This window comes from Bidens hawaiensis, unplaced genomic scaffold (genome assembly GCF_021521415.1).
Source record: "Bidens hawaiensis isolate Kalapana, Puna unplaced genomic scaffold, B.hawaiensis_p1.1 tig00029598_1, whole genome shotgun sequence".
In the NCBI taxonomy this organism is placed as follows: domain Eukaryota; kingdom Viridiplantae; phylum Streptophyta; class Magnoliopsida; order Asterales; family Asteraceae; genus Bidens; species Bidens hawaiensis.
The window spans coordinates 158,995-175,718 of NW_027505156.1; the positions used below are offsets into that span (position 1 = coordinate 158,995).

The 16,724-nt window shown below is 32.9% G+C and overlaps 1 protein-coding gene and 1 long non-coding RNA gene across 8 annotated transcripts; one reads left to right on the forward strand and one right to left on the reverse strand.

Annotated features, from left to right (window-relative positions):
- Positions 1-1,991: 1,991 nt before the first annotated feature.
- On the reverse strand, positions 1,992-6,039 carry LOC143611119 (uncharacterized). Of its 2 annotated transcripts, XR_013149714.1 has the most exons (4): positions 5,683-6,039; positions 4,858-5,120; positions 3,770-3,948; positions 1,992-2,133 (listed from the first exon to the last, which is right to left on the reverse strand). XR_013149714.1 is itself a non-coding variant. In XM_077085409.1 (3 exons), exons 1-3 carry the CDS (start codon positions 5,972-5,974, stop codon positions 3,838-3,840), a joined length of 666 nt encoding a protein of 221 aa, XP_076941524.1. In that variant the 5' UTR covers positions 5,975-6,039; the 3' UTR covers positions 3,602-3,837. The 2 variants fall into 2 exon arrangements, 1 of the variants encoding a protein (XP_076941524.1); XM_077085409.1 differs by lacking the exon at positions 1,992-2,133 and having other exon boundaries at positions 3,602-3,948.
- A 2,333-nt stretch (positions 6,040-8,372) lies between these two features.
- Positions 8,373-10,801, forward strand: LOC143611118 (uncharacterized). Of its 6 annotated transcripts, none has more exons than XR_013149712.1 (5): positions 8,373-8,584; positions 8,949-9,028; positions 9,157-9,288; positions 9,963-10,088; positions 10,183-10,801. It is a non-coding gene; the product is annotated as an uncharacterized LOC143611118 (long non-coding RNA). The 6 variants fall into 6 exon arrangements; XR_013149713.1 differs by lacking the exons at positions 9,963-10,088; positions 10,183-10,801 and adding exons at positions 9,448-9,498; positions 9,585-9,726 and having other exon boundaries at positions 8,949-9,032; positions 9,274-9,363; XR_013149708.1 differs by lacking the exons at positions 9,963-10,088; positions 10,183-10,801 and adding exons at positions 9,448-9,498; positions 9,585-9,726 and having other exon boundaries at positions 9,157-9,363.
- Positions 10,802-16,724: the final 5,923 nt, after the last annotated feature.

The window sequence follows — 16,724 nt, forward strand, 5'->3', positions numbered from 1 at the left end:
AAAGTGGGGTTAAATTGATGTTTTCTAAATGCCTGCCGTTTTGTTAATTTATAGAAGTAATTTTATTCACAATTTTGACCATATTTGGTAACTAGCAAGTTTTGCTAAACAAGGAAAAAATTGTTTTTTGGACCAGTCTAAAGAAAAAATGTTTGAGTAATTGCCGAAATAAAAGTAAATTCTGGTCTCGTTTTTGTACTGTTTAAAAGTTTGGAAGCGACTTTTTAACTGTAAACGACTAATTATATATGTTAGCATTTAAAAGATAGACACTTTTAATGATTTTTACCGTCGAAATATAAATATCGTATCTATATTAGTGCTGATCACTGCCGCTTGGATAGGAAAACTACATGCCTGAGAGGACATTCGTGAACGTTTAAAAAAATAATGTTTGTTTTTGTTTGGGATGCAAAGCTAAACAGAATTGAAATTTGAATTCTATATCTTGGCGTGAGACGTTAATTTTGAATAATGATTACATACATTGACATTATTTGTGCCTTTGGTTCGCATAATTCAATGGAATCCAATGCAATTGTATGTTGAAATCCATCTCTTTGTGTGTTTCATTTGCAAACCAAACGCACCCTAAAGTTTACTCACATAAGCCATGTTCAAAGCTATTCTTAAATATAGAACCGTGTGAATCATATGAGCACTTTCTATGTAGTGAAAACCAAATCAAATAAGCAATTTCTATGTAGTGAAATCCAATTCATAAGCACTTTCTATGTAACGAAAACCATATATGGTTCCATGAACCGGATATGCTAGTAAATGAAAGAAAAATATAAGGTCATACGATTACATAACCGTTTTATTTATCATAGTTTAACAATAGTTACCTTTTAAATTTCATTTATCATAATAGTTAGAAATACATTACTGCTTTTTCCATCATAGTTTAACAATAGGTATGTTTACAATTTTATTTCTCATCATAGTTGAAAAATTCTAGTTTTGCAAAGGGAAACGGAGAAATGTCATAATAGGTGGGCTTAATGGGCCAGCGAGCTGTGGCCTGTGGCTGTGAGCCACACATGGAATGGAAGGGAGTTGTCAAGGGAAAGTATTCATAACTAGAGGTGCACAAAACCCGTACTCGGAACCGGACCCGAAAAAAATATCCGGAACCAGTTTTTCTTATACCCGGGTATTCTATACCCGAAACCGGAACCGACCCTACCCGTAGGGTATGGATAGGGTATGCTTTTTGAGCTCAATACCCGTACCCGGAACCGAACCCGATTTATACCCGTAAATACCAGAAACCGGTCATACCTCATACCCATACCCGGTTATACCCGATAACAATTTTCAAATACCCGAAATAATACATGAGTTTTTATAGTATATTTTTATGTTTACTTTACAACTTTTATGTTTAAGTTTTTTTTTAGAATGCATATTATTAAGTAAATAATTTGTACTTAAGTGGATTTATGGTTTTTGTAATATAGTTTAATTATTTTTATAAATTAAAAAGCAAATTTAAATTTTAAACAAATTTAAAAATGAATAAACAATTTTCAAATTCAAAACCGGGTATTAATACCCGATCGTACCCGATTCCAATACCCGAACCCGATTATACCCTACCCGGGTACATAGGGTTGAGTTTTTCTCCTCAATACCCTACCCGAACCCTACCCGATTTCTCTCAATACCCGATCATACCCGAAACCGGTTCATACCCGAACCCGGGTATTAGAAAAACCCCAATTTGTACACCTCTATTCATAACATTTGGACAAAAACAAGGCCCCAAAAGAGTAAGCCCCATGCCACAACTATTAATTCAATAATAAATTATTAAAATAATATATACATGTCCTTTGGTGGAGGACAGATCAAACCCGACACTCATACCGCTCTATATATTCTCCATTTACAACATTAAAAAAAGCAATTACGCATTCAATACAAAATCAACCTTAAGTGAAAATCACAAAAACCGTATATACACATGCCTATTAACACAATGTATGCATGTGTTAATATCGTTCTCATAATTTTCTACTTTAAATTAGTTTTGTATTTAACAACTATCTAACATATAGTTTACATAAGTACCTACCAAAAATCAATGTTGAATATCTCTTACCAAGTTACAATTCCCTTTTTGAGAACCTGCAAAATGATCAAAATTGTTAAGTATATATGTTATCACAATATCACTTGTTTTATATGTTTTTTTATTAACTTTTACTATAAGCATTAATCTAATTTTTAAGACAATATTTAGACCCAATTACAAATTTTGTCCTTTAAAAAAAGCCAAATTACGGTTCGTGTCCTTTCCTTGCAGGCGGTGTCCTTTAAACTTTTTTTTCCTACAAGTTTTGTCCTTTACGCTAACTGGGTTAGAAAAAGTCAGTTAAGTATGACATGTGCCAGACATGTGATGGGCATAATTGTAATTTTAACAGGGGAATATATTATATATATTTTCTTTTCTTTCTCTCTTCTTTCTCTCTAAGCCATAAATTCCGGCCACCTCTCCTCTTCCTCTCCCGCCGCCTCCTCCCACCACCAACCTCCAACAGCCGCCTCCACCGCCAGTACCACACCAACCTCCCTCAACGCCGCTTCAACGTCCGCCGCCATACAACCTCAGCTTCCGAGTCGGCGCCGTTTTCCGGCAGCCGGAGAGCCCACCGGAAAAACGCTCCGCCTGTACCTCCCATTCCATCATCACCACCGCCATACAACCGCCGTAGATCTATTACCGGCGGCTAACTGTTCTTCACAAGGTACGATTCAATTTCTACATCGATCGATTTATGCATCGTTTTAGGTTACCATTCGATTTAATCTTTGTGGGTCAATTTCATCTGGGTGTTATTGATTTTTGTTTGTTAAAGCTTGGATCTTTACGGGTGTTCTTGATTTTTGTTAAAGCTTGGATCTTTATTGTTTCTGGGTCGTTTGTTCTGGGTCGTTTGCAATCTGGGTGTTTTTGATTTTTGTTAAAGGTTGGATTTTGAGTGTTTCTTGTTGTTTATGAACCATTGATTTATGTTTGGGATCTGTGAAAATGTATAAGTGATGTCATTGTTGATTGGATTAGGTTTTGATTGAATTTGGATCTGAATCGGTTGGGGGAAATGGAGCCTGAGGGGGTTAAGCGTCGAGGGAGGAAGAGGAAGAGAAGGAAGGAGTTGCAGGTGGTGAAAAGACAAAAATGCCCTCACATGCGTCTCACGTGAGGGCATTTAACTGAGTTTTTCTAACCCAGTTAGCGTAAAGGACATAACGTGTAGAAAAAAAAAGTTTAAAGTACACCGCCTGCAAGGAAACTTAGAAAAGGACACGAACCGGTTTTTGGCTTTTTTTAAAGGACAAAATTTGTAATTCTGTCCAATATTTATGAAATATTAGATTAAAAATCTCTGCACGTTGTGCAAAAGTCAAATGTTTGCACATGGTCGTGGCTGAAACAGGTTCAACAAAAAGACAGAGAAAGATTCCTTTTAGATCTTTTTGAAGTACAACTGTTTTTCTGCATCAATGCATAAAGTACAACTACACAATGCATGTGGGGTCCATGTCTCCAATGTCCACTTCACAGTTCACACCATTTCCACACGTTCATGACTTTTAAACTGTTTTCCCATGCATTGTCGAGTTGTACTGTACAAGTCCCTAATGCATCAGGACACCATCTCATAACTACCAAACTGATAGAATCTTGATGCATTATTGGGTTGTACTGTACAAGTGGATTATGCATAAAGCGACTAGGGAACTAGGAAAGATATTGTACCTACAACTTGGATGTAGAAAAATGCCGTGGGTATAGAAAAGGAAATTAAATAATAATATCTTCATTGGTCAAATAGTAACTGGTTTGTTTCCCGTCTTTAAGTTTTGTAGTTTCACCTTGAACTTTGCATCGTGAAACATCTTTGAGTATCTTCGAAACCCATTTTTGAAAGCCGATACCTACAATGCCATAATGTATAAATAATCGTAACAATATTTAAATACGAAACCAGTTTTAAGTAAATAACTAAGACTGTTATATAAAAAATTATAGTTTTTTCTTTAAATGTATAAAACGCTTAGTATAGACCTAATTCGATAATGATGTTTTTTTTATTAAATAACTACAAGAGCCGTATAAAACATGACTTTAATAGTGATAATTACACAATCAAGAAACATATATTAGATATAATCAGCAAATTAAACATCATTTGTCACTTGCATCTCTATTTAAATTTGATTATGTATTTAAAGGGGTCTTTAAGTTAGGAACAAAAACATGAAAAATTGAAGATGAATGTTTGAAAAAAAACCAAACATGTTTCTTGTGGCATCAAAATCAAAGGTTTGTAAAAAAGCATGCAATTTGGACATTCTTTCATGCCTTCACCAATAACATTTTTGGCATTTGCAGGCCTTGTCCAGCATTAAAGGGCCCCACTTAATTATTATTTTAAGCAAAATGGTTTCGCTTAATTTTATATTGATATTATCAATTTTACAACAATGTATTATAAAAAATTAAAAACACATGGGTATATATTTATTTAAATTTATTAACATTTTAAAAGCACAAAATAATAATGATAATATAATAATAAATAATAAATAAATAAATTCAAATAGTCAAGAAAGGCAAACAAAAAACGTACTGGCGAAAGGGCCCCACCACAAACCAGGTCACAAAGTTTATCGTTTACAATTAATTAAAAACCATTAAACTAATCAAATATATTAATTTAATTCGAACCAAATTAATGTATTTTATGTTTTACAGGTTGCACATTATGCAAGAATCGTTGTACAAGCATGTATATCATATTTTAAAATAAAAATTAGAAATAATAAACAAATAATTTGACTTACAGATTCGATATCAATTTTGTAAACAAGTAGCTTGCGTCGTTCTCTACAACTAGTCCGATACGCCACCACAATATGACCGATCGCCAACGCTGCCGAAAACACAAACAATGCCAACTCCGTCATCCCAACCATGACACCGTTGTCCCCAAAAACGTAAGCCACCTTAAGCGACACGAACAACAATGACAAAACCGAACAAACCGTTGTTATTCCTAAGTACGGCCCTGTTGATAGCCCCGGCCCGTCACATAGCCCGTACACACCTACACAACATTTATATCAATTAATTAACTAACTATTTAATTACTTAACATACATTCTCGTGGTTATGTGATGTGCGTCACAACCAAAAGGTTCAGAGCTTGTGGCAAGGGTGTGCATTAAACCCAAAATCTAAACCGAAATAAAAACCGACATTTTGGTTTTATATTTTTGTAAAATCCGAAAAAAAAAATTAAACCTAACCGAATTTCAAGATTTTCATATTTTTATTTTAAGTACTTCATAAGTATCTAGTAAATATTTTACCAAATGTATAATAATCAATTAGTTATTAATTAACAAAATAATTCATACCTAATCAATTCGTTATTAATTAACAAAATGATCCATACCTCAAATGACAAAATAATCAAAACAAACGGTTTCAAAAATCCGAAAACCAAAGTTTTGGTTTTAACCCAAACCGTACCGTACCGTACACACCCTTAACCTTAACCAAAAGCTCTAAGGTTTAAATTCTAGGGCACATATCTTAGAAAATCTAGGAATTACAATTAAGGAAAATAAATAAAATAAAAAGTAAATAATTAACAATTAACATACATAGAATGATGCCAGATCTGAGTATTGAAACAACAGGGATATCAACAAGGGAGTATCTGAAATCATAACTGCTCAACTGAAACGACACCGTTTGAAATAATAAAAACAACAAGCTCTGCTTATTATTATCATTATTGTCATCTGATGATGATGTAACAGAAGCTGAAAATAGAGCTGTTGGAAGCAAAACATCGGCAATTGCGACCAAGATCGGGGCGGAGAATACGAGGAAGGATATGATCATGGTGATGAGGAAGAAGAGGGTTCGGACTCCTCGTAAAAGTCCCATCATTTTGTTGGTGGTGTCGGAATTGGAATTTGAATTTGAATTTGAAAAGGAGAAGAAATGGGGTGGAGTTGAAATGAAAGCTAAGGCTGAGGGGTCTGGGGCTTCAACGGGGGCGCTAGAGCCCCTCCGCTCGCGCCCCCAGGCGCTAACACCACACCACCGGGGCGCTAACGGGGGCGCTAACGGAAAAAAAAAGAGAGGCGTGAGCTGGTTAGCGGCTGAAGAGAGAGAGAAACTTGCATTGGGTTTAGAAAAAGAGCCGTTGGGCTCTTAAATATTAAAAAAAAAATATTTTCTTAAACTATAAATATATACCTTTATAAAATATACTTCATTTCACAATTATACACCTTTCCTCCTAAAATCCTCTCAAAATTAACACAAAAAAAATGTCGTGGTACTTGTCTGATTCCAACTCCTCCGAAGAGGATGATTTGCTTCTTCATGTAGGGGGAGTTTTGACCGCAACCGTGGTGGATCTCTTGCAAAATCAAGCCCATCAACCTCGAGTCCCGAGAGTTAGAGCACCACCTCGTGATCGTGATCGATCGGGTGCTAACGATACTTTGATTAGGCATTATTTTAGCCCTCAACTGGTATACGAGGAGTCGGATTTTCGAACTCGTTTCCGAATGAGCAGACAATTGTTCATGCGTATAGCAAGTGATTTAGAGGCACGGTATCCCTTTTTTCAACAAAGGGATGATGCTAGGGGTCTCCCCGGTTTTACCTCTATTCAAAAATGCACGGCTGCTATCCGTCAATTAGTGTACGGCATCTCGTCGGACGCTTTGGATGAGTATTTACAGATGTCGAAAAGGGTTACACGTGAATCCCTTCATTTTTTCTGCCAAGGTAAAAAACATTAATTTTAGTTTTTATTAAATATTTATTACATTTTTTAATATATATTATATGTTTATAGATTATTTTATATACGTAGGAGTCATATCGATTTACTCTCGGAGATATCTGCGTAAACCTACAATGTATGACATCCAACGCATATATGAGGTGTACGCAGAAAAACATGGTTTCCCTGGGATGCTAGGTAGCATCGATTGTACGCATGTTGGATAGGCTATGTGTCCAACAGCCTGGCGATGTCAGTTCCACCGTGGTGATCATGAAGGGCCGACTCTTATACTTGAGGCAGCGGTGTCACAGGATCTTTGGTTTTGGCATGCTTTTTTTGGTGTTGCTGGGTCAAATAACGACCTTAATGTTATCGATCAGTCACATTTGATCAACGACCTTATCGACGGGGTTGAACCACCTCAATCTTTTGTTGTAAATGGAGAACTCTTCAAGTACGGGTACTATCTGGTCGATGGTATTTACAACGAATGGGCTTTGTTAGTTCAAGCTTTTACAGATCCAATCGCCGATAAACGGAAGTATTTTACGAAGAAGCAAGAGTCTGCTAGAAAAGATATTGAAAGAGCTTTTGGAGTTCTGAAAAAACAATATTATGTGCTGGCGAACCCGATACGTTATTGGACTCGGGAGAGGATAATGGACATCGTCTACACGTGTCTGATCCTACACAACATGACGTTAGAAGACGAGGGCAAAGCTATCTGCCAAAACTACCAAGGTAACATTCCGCCACAACCGTCCACAATCAGTGATCAACAAAGACTTCATAACATAGCAAATATCAAGACCGTGAGATACACGGGAATCTTCGACATGAGTTGGTTGAACATTTGTGGGCGAGGCGACCCGATGATCTTGTATTAGATTAGTGTTATTATTAAGTATTATTGTTTGTTTAATTTTTAGTATGTTTTTTTTGTAATTTGAATTTTAGATATTAATGTGTTTTTTTTATTAATGTGTGTTTTTTTAATAATTTATGAGTTTTTTTAATAATACGTTGTTTGAATATATTTATAAAAAAATTAAAAAAAAAAAAATTTCACTGGAGCCCCTCAACACCAGGGGCCAGGGCTCCAACGGGGGCTCCAACAACCCCCTTATTCAGTTTCTCTCTCTGTCACACGTCATAATATTATTGGTTGGAGCCCCCACTAAAGCCCCCCACACCCCTTAGTCTAAGCAATGAGTTGGAAAGGGTCCAGGTCAAATAGAGGAACCTATTTATATATGTATGTTTCTCTCTAGAAATGTATTTGAAACTTGGAAGAATCAAATTTTGAAATGTATTAAATTATTAATGATTAAAACAAAACGGTTTGGTACATAATCATTTTTTGGTTTTTTAATCATATTTGTTTTTTGTTTCGCTAATCTACAATAATACTAAAAAAAGACTACACTTTGATGACACTTGTCAGCCATTCTACTTTATATTTTTCCTTTTTAATTTATGTTTTCTTCACATGGATCATTACCCGACACATAGTAGAATTATTGGGGTAAATCATAAACCCTCATCGTTGATTTCTCTCTCTGACGATTACAAGACTCCATAACAAAATAATACGCAGCAGATTCCGATTACAAACCCTCGGTGCGATGCCGCTGCTAATTGCTATTAGTGTTCTTCCTTCTCCGATTACATGTGCGACACCGCTTCTAATTCCGATATGTTATTCAATTTTTTTTCCGAACATTTATCTTCCATGTTCCTTTGCTGCTTATTATCAGGTAACATCGCAATTCCCTCCTCTATAATAAATGATTCACTTAAAACAATATTGTTCAATTATATGTATGTGTTCGTGTTCGTGTTCGTGTTCGGATAAAATAGAATACGAATATGGCCTGTTCATATTTGTTAGATATAAATCATCTTTGGTTGATTTAGATGAAATTACAACATTAGTGCCACTCGCAATGTGTGATGAACTATTTTTTTAATCACACGTATCCATCAATTTTTAGTCATTTTACACTAGTATTGTAACTTGATATAATTTCTATCCACCATGAATTCAGTGTTGTAAGCCAAGACTGTTGAGGATGGAAAATTGTTCTCAGTTGGATATAAGAACATGGTGGATTCATGCAGGGCATCATAGAGGATATTTGCAAAGCTCAAGTCTGGCAATGACATGAAGAAGCAGCTGACAGTCTTTAAAGGTTTATCAAGTAAGTTGTTTTTTTTTATATTTGCTGTTTGATGCCGATTCATTTATATTTATAATAAAGCTTAAATTTTGTATTTGTTGGTTGATGCCTGTTTATCACAGTTGGCTTCTTCTGTTGTCTTGCTGCAGATATATATTTTACTTGTCGCATTAGCTTTTATCAGTTTACATATCAGGTACTAAATGGAGCATGATGTTTTTGATGTGTTGAGCTTTCATATTTTTGGTACTAAATGTAGCATGGAGCATGATGTTCTTGATGTGTTGAGCTTTCATATTTTTGGTACTAAATATAGCATGGAGCATGAAGTTCTTGATGCAACAACATTGACTCAGGTCTGCAAATTATATGAAATTTGGAATATGCTATTGTTTTTGTGTTCTTGTGACTGAAAGTCACTTATTTTTAATACTATGCAGGCTGGTTATGTTGGTGATGATGTTGAATCTATATTGCATAAGCTACTTACGGTACCACAATACATATGACTATATTTAATTATTTATCTTTGATATCTTTACACTTCTATAATATAAGGTTTATATATGTTTTGAAGGTTGTTGAATTTAATGTGCAAGCAGCACAATAAGGGATGGTTTAAATTGATGAAGTTGATAAGATAACCATAAAGGTTTATTTTTTGCATCATTTGAAGTGATTTTTGTGAATTATATTTTCTGTTAAAAAAATGATTTTTTGTTCTTACAGTCTGAGAGATTAAATATCAGCAGAGATGTTTCTGGTAAGGGTGTTTAGCAAGCATTACTTAAGATGCTGGAAGCGACTGTAAGCAATTAAAAACGTTTCAAGGACTGCACAATTTTAAACTAGCTGGTATGTTTAACATTCAACCAACTACAAACTTAGTTTTTTTTAATTTGTTCAATTATATGTATGTGTATGTGTCCGTGGTTTTTTTATTTGTGTAAAACAGAAACCGTCATCCACGATTTCACCGACCGAGCTTAAAGGATAATTCGAGGATCTTGGAGACTGTTTGTTTTCAGATGGAGCGAGTTCTTCTTTACCTGAAAGGAAAACAAAAGATGGAAAACGAAAAGTATTATTTTTAAACCTTTATACGTATTAAAAATTCTTTTTTTTTTTTTTACTTTTCCAACATATTCTTGAATATTTTTTAATTTCTTTTACAGGTTCTAGAAGTTTTTAGCCTTATGTTGTAGCCACACACCATGCAGTTCACCAACATCACAGAAACTTCAAGCAAATATGTAAGTTGAAAGTTAAAACTTTGTAGCCAGTTAAAGTTAGAACTTTTAGCTGGTTATAGAGCATGTTTTGGTAATTCAAGGAAAGCTTCAGCTCCTGGGTTTTTTGGGTGCAGGTTTTGTCGATTGGAGTAATGGGGTTTTAAGTATTAGGGCTCGGGCTTTACCGAAATTTACTCTATAGCCGGTTAAAGTTTTTAGCTGGTTAAAGAAAATTTTAGCTTCCTAATAATAAATCCTCTATTATGTCTTAAATGATATTTACTTTGAGTTAATTAGCTTTAAAGTTCTTTAATTTATCATATGTTTAGAAAAAAAAATGATCATAAATTTTAAGATAAGGTTGTTATTAACCCCAATTCGTTTTGTAAAATTTGTAACAAAGTACTTTTACAATCAAGATGATTATGGAAGACAACATACATAGGCCCAATGGATTCTTGCTCAGAGAACGCTTTAGGGGCTGCATAGTTTTAAACCGGATGGTATGTTTCACCTTCAACCGACTACAAACTTAGTTTTCCTTTTCGGTTTTGTGAATATAAATTCACGCCCTGCTTGCGGTGCGCGCATATAATGTATATATGTGTGAACCCTCGGGTGGGCAAAAGTGAAATTGCACTAATTTTGACGTTATTTTACTAATCTCGTGAAAATAACGTTAAAAGTGGCGGAAGGTTAATCAAGCATCATATGGTGGCGTTGATAATCGAAAGACAAGGGTACATGCACCAATCAGCCGATGTCCCGATGATTTGAGTGCTATGTACCTTATGTCCAAGGCTTGTTGCAAAACCACTATCGAGCCGGGGGTCTCACCGGAAGTAGCCTCCCAATCCCTATGGGGTAGAGGTAAGGCTGTCTACATCTTACCCTGCTCAGACCCCACCATAGCTTTGCTATTGGTGGGATATGCTAAGTACGATGATGATGATGATGATGATGATGATGATGATGAATATAAATTCAAATTTAAGCATTTAGTAAAATATTTAGTCCAACTTTCCATTACTTATTTAGTGATTTTCAACGTTTAATATATTTATAACATATTTTAATATAACCAAAGCTCTCACTAACTGTTAATCATGTTCCTATTACATTTAAAATATGTTCCATTTCCACATTAAATTCAAAAACATAAATTTGAATCTGGTCAACTCATTATCATGCTTTCTAAAATTCGAATTCTTTGTTTATTTGGTAGCTAAAATCACGATTTACTAGCTGTTTAAATGTTTTCATTATATGCATGTTTTCTTTTTTCATAACTAAGATACGATTAGCTGCTTGTGTTTTCATCACATATATTTTTGTTGGTTGTATTTTTGCTTATTGTACAAGTTTAACATCTTCTAATTTGCTATTTGGAGGAAAGGTTGTTGTATTTGGAGGAGACTTTTTTTTTAAGTAATAATGTGAATATCATATTTTTAAATATAAAATTGAAATTACAATACACCGGGACAATTACAGACTAACGGCAGATAGACAGGCAACAAGCTGCGCCGCTACCCCCTTCTGAATAGCAAACCCTACCCTACTAAATGCCTCGTAATTGTTGTTCAAAAAAGGCACTTGATAAGACATAGTAAATGCTTCGTAAACGCTTCTCTATTTACATTTGGAGTGAATGCAATGTCTTGAGATTAACAAAAAAACCTAAAGTTAACTATGGGTAGGCCATCATCTGATGTTGAAGAAACCAAATTATTTGCAAAATGGCTTTTAGATATAGGGGAAGGTGATGTTGTTGGTCCCATGATGATGTTGCAACGATAGATATACCTGACGATTTACTTATAAAAGATTTTGTTGATCCTATATCAAAACTTATAAACTTTGTATATCCTAATTTTGATGTAAGTTGTAATTGTATTAACAATATATGATAATTGTGTTATTAATTGTAATTTGCTTAATGTTTAAATATTAAAATTTTCATAAATTCCCCGTGTAATACACGGGTTTCAAACTAGTATTTAAATATGTTAATACAAGCAAAGTTAAGATGTTAAATATCTAGTATATTTATATATACTTAGAGTTTGATTATTAAAGAGTTTCACAAATATATAAGATTTATAACACAACTTAAAAACTATCTGTCTTTGGTGAGACTCATAACCCGCTTATTTTTATATTATAAAATTGTTTCTTAGTTATATATAATACTTTTTAAAAAAAATCATTTATTAATTTTTATTATATTCATACTTTATAAGATTTTCATATTAAATATTTGGTGAAATGAATTTTTAATTTAATGAGATGTTATTACCCGTTTAACACTATCTGCGTTTGTTGAGACCTGTACCCGATGAATACGGGTCAAATGAATGAGACGGCTTCATTTACAAATCAATCACTCTGGTAGCTTGAGAAAAGATAATAAGCAAACAAAGAGATTTTAGAAATTCCGTTGATATATATTTAAGATTTTTTGAATAATAGATATGCTAATATTTTTTAAAATATTTTATGTAAATGGAGGTTTCTGAAAAATACCACAAAAGTAGTCTAGTTGGACAACAATTTCGATGATGAAGAGAGTAGTTTGTATTTCTTGACAAGTCCTTTTTGGCTTCTAAAATTTATTCCTGCCATAACAAGCCATGTATAAATATTTTATGTGACAAATAATGGAATTTATCTTGTTCTCCTTCTCAATTCTCATGCCATCTCATCGACGGTTTTCTAGTTAAGCAATTTTTTAATTTAGTTTTTCTCTCGATAACAATTTTTTCCACTTAAAATCATCTTAAACTTGCATCTTCCAAATTAGTTAAGAGTTAATTAAATTGAGTTATACAAAATTATAAAAGTTTTGAAGTTGAAATTGATTTTAGTTCGAATTATGTTTGAATTGATTCAAATTAATAGAAAAATGATTGTTGATTTTAGAAAAATAAATTCATTCAGTAATAACCAGGTTTTATAAATTAATAACCAGGTTTTATAACTATTAGTTTTCTTTTAGAAAAAAATGTTTTGATCTAATGGTGAAATTCTAATAATCACAAATTTATAAGTGAATTTTGTATACATGAAAATAATAACTATTCTCAAAGTAGGAGTTGTTTCTTAGTTGTCTTTTTTTTCAATTCTTTTAATTTAATTGGATTTATTATTTTCCAATTGTGATTAAATATCCAACGGGTATCATTATTGTGAATCATTGAAAGACAACTCCAACTACGTATCATTATGAAATGATTGCAATACTAAATGATGATCCACCCTTTTTAAATTTGAAAAACATTGGTTTATGGCTTATAACAAGTTATTTTAAATTTATATTAATTAAGATACAATTATAAGTTTTATAAGTTTTATAATCCACGATATTAAAAAAAACTGATTAGGTTAACTTTCAGATAATATGAGATATTTGGAGAAAATACGTTCAAAGTTAGAATTATCTATACGCATTTCCAGATTTATGATTAATCTCGGTCAATATGTCATAGTTGAATTATTAAAATCTAATTTGCCTTTTTATAATAGGATTTTAATGAAAAAGCATATTAATGAATGATATAATGTATTCCTTTGTTATATACAATGTATTGTGAATATATTTTTTATCAGTGTGCTTTAGCCTAGTGATATCCAGTTGTGTAAAATGATGTCATTTTCAAGAGGACGAGGGTTTGAGTTTCACGATGGACAATGCTATAGATATAGAATTAAGAGTATGCTAAATTCTTGTTAATAAACTTTATATATTTTTATTATCAATTTTGATTCTTATTATATAGAACTCTTACAAATATTTATCTCTAAGTTTACTAACAAATAAACTTCAACAATTTCATATGTTCAATATATAAGAGTAATACTAACAAAAGCATAAACGTATTATATGATTCCAAAGTAATGAAGGCATTTCGAATGATGATAAATTGAAATTAAAGAGTAGTGGATTCAATATCATGACTCGTGAGTTTTACCTACCAATTAATTAGAAGTTACTCGATTTTTCTGCTTTCCCCTATTGCTTTCTTCCTAAGTTTAGGTGAAATCCTATTATATCCCCCACAACCCTTGTATATAAATTCAAAAGTAAACACGGTGGTATGATTATTATGGTTTATCAGCGAACACTTAAATCAATTTATGTAAAAAAAATTGTTTATTTGTGATATTTTAAAAAAATAGTATAAGAATAAACGCAGATCAGAATGGTGGTATGATAATTACGGTTTATTAGAGAACACTAAAATGTATAACAAAACTAACTAATTGTGCAAATCGTCATAATTGGTTAGCAAACTATTTAACACATGCAGATCAAAATTCTATATAATAACAAGTTAAACCCTGAATGTAGACACACTATTGTAATAGGTTAGACGTACCACCACATACATGTGTAGAAAATAGAAAACTCGTTACTACAACAAATTAAACCTGAAAAGTGGACTGGGCTCATTGTATTGGATTGGACTCATCAAACCTGATAACTCGTTACATACGTGTGTGTGTGTATATATATATATATATATATATATATATATATATATATAGGCCCGTCCAAACCGCTCGACGCTCGAACTCATTCGCCACTCGTTCGAAAATTGCTCGGAAAATGCTCGCTCTTTTTTTCGCTCAATTGAAAGCGAGTCGCTCTGCCCGGTTCGGTTTGTAAACGAGCCAAGCAACGAGCAAGGGTCTGCTCAGTTCGGCTCGGCTCGAATATTTTTAATTTATTTTATATATAATTATATACTAGACGGGTGCCGGCGCGATACAGCGGAAAACACTGACATTGATAATCACGTAGATTTATAGGTGCTTGTTGTTTCGTTTGTAACCGTGAAACTATTTATTGTTATAAGTAGATTCATAGTTCTTATTCTTAACACAATTTAATATCGAAGTACAAACGAAAACGGAACCTAACCATTGTTAATGGTTTGGTTTTGTTGGTTGCAATTTTCAACGATTTAGTTTCAATTTCGGTGACAAAAAACCGTAGGCTTGACTTATAGTTTAACCATCAAAATCGGACGGCAAATGTCTATACGTAAAATTTTATTTTTTTAACTGACAAGAAACTATGACAATATCATATTCAAATTAAAGAGAATTAAATGCTCGTTTTTATGGTGCAATTTATTAAAAAATATTAACGTACGGAAAAGTTATTACCGTGTAAAAATCGTGGGGGTATTTGGGTTAAAAATGAAAATATAAAGAATAGATGGTTAAAAGATGAAGGACCAAATTTATAACTATTATTTATATTTACAAAAATTTATTAAAGTTAAGGGGGGAAGGTTGTAACTATTTTGAAGAGAATTGAAAAACACGTGAGATTTAACCCTCATTTTATTTTAGGTTGTACATTGTGTTTAAACAATTGTAAATCCCTTAAAATATACCGTCCTAATTTGCTCATCTTTCTCTCATTATATATAATATAGATGAACAAATATATAAATATATACAGACAAAACACATAAATATAAGCTTACAATTATTTTTACTCATTTAAAAATTTTCATATTTCGTTAATTTTATAGTTTTATTTGTTCGATTCAAGTTTTTAGAATACTAAAAGTTTGTTTACATTATCATTATATCTCACTCTAAACTTATTTATAATAAAATTTTGCAATATATTACATGTTTGTCTAAAAACTACTAATTTATTTATAAAATATATTATTTACATCATTCTAATTTGTTTCTTATTGAATTTTTTAAAGTGAAAAAGAAATAAATAATGCTCGGAATCGCTCGATGTTCGATCGAAAAATGCTCGGTTCGATTTTGGCTCGTTTTGGTTTTCGCTCGGTTCGAATTTCAGCCGCTCGGTTCGGTTCGGTTGTAAACGATCCAAGCAACGGGCAACTCTTCGCTCGATTCGGCTCGGCTCGTGAACAGCACTAGATAAAACCCGTACCACCACATACATTATATTGATCAAAGTTAATTATAATAATAAAAATCTTGTAAGTGGATGCATCGTTATAAGTAAAAAAGAAATGCATTATATTAACCTTTGTTAATGTAAGATCTGTATAGATCAAAGAGCACAAAGCTGGATGCCAGTGACATATTTCTCAATGAATTAAAGAAAAACAAAAAAAACTTGAGATCAAAAAGAACATGCAAGTTTTCTTTATGTAAACAGTTGATGTAAACTAATTTAATAATTCCAACCCCTTGTGCTATCAAATGATGACAAAACAAATTTATTGGAATTTATATAAACTAGATGGTACACAATACAATTATAGGTGCAAATGAGCTGTTTTGTTCGCGAGCTACTTGAACTCGAATCGATAAAAAGGTCGCAAGGAGCGCGCCAAGCTTTTTTGAGCTCTATCCGAGCCAAGCGCAAGCCTCAAAAACAGCTCGTTGACTTTGATGTATTAATTTCACACCGCATAGCCAAGCTTTGATTCATTTAAGGTACTACACGAGCTCAAGCCGAGCTTAGGCTCCTTTAAGTTTTT

Coding starts and splice junctions, on each gene's coding strand:
- LOC143611119 (XM_077085409.1), bottom strand. CDS start 5,974: ATGATGGGACTTTTACGAGGAGTCCGAACCCTCTTCTTCCTCATCACC. Junction 5,121..5,682: donor CAGATCTGGCATCATTCTAT/GTATGTTAATTG, acceptor AATGTTGTGTAG/GTGTGTACGGGCTATGTGAC. Junction 3,949..4,857: donor ACAAAATTGATATCGAATCT/GTAAGTCAAATT, acceptor ATGGCATTGTAG/GTATCGGCTTTCAAAAATGG.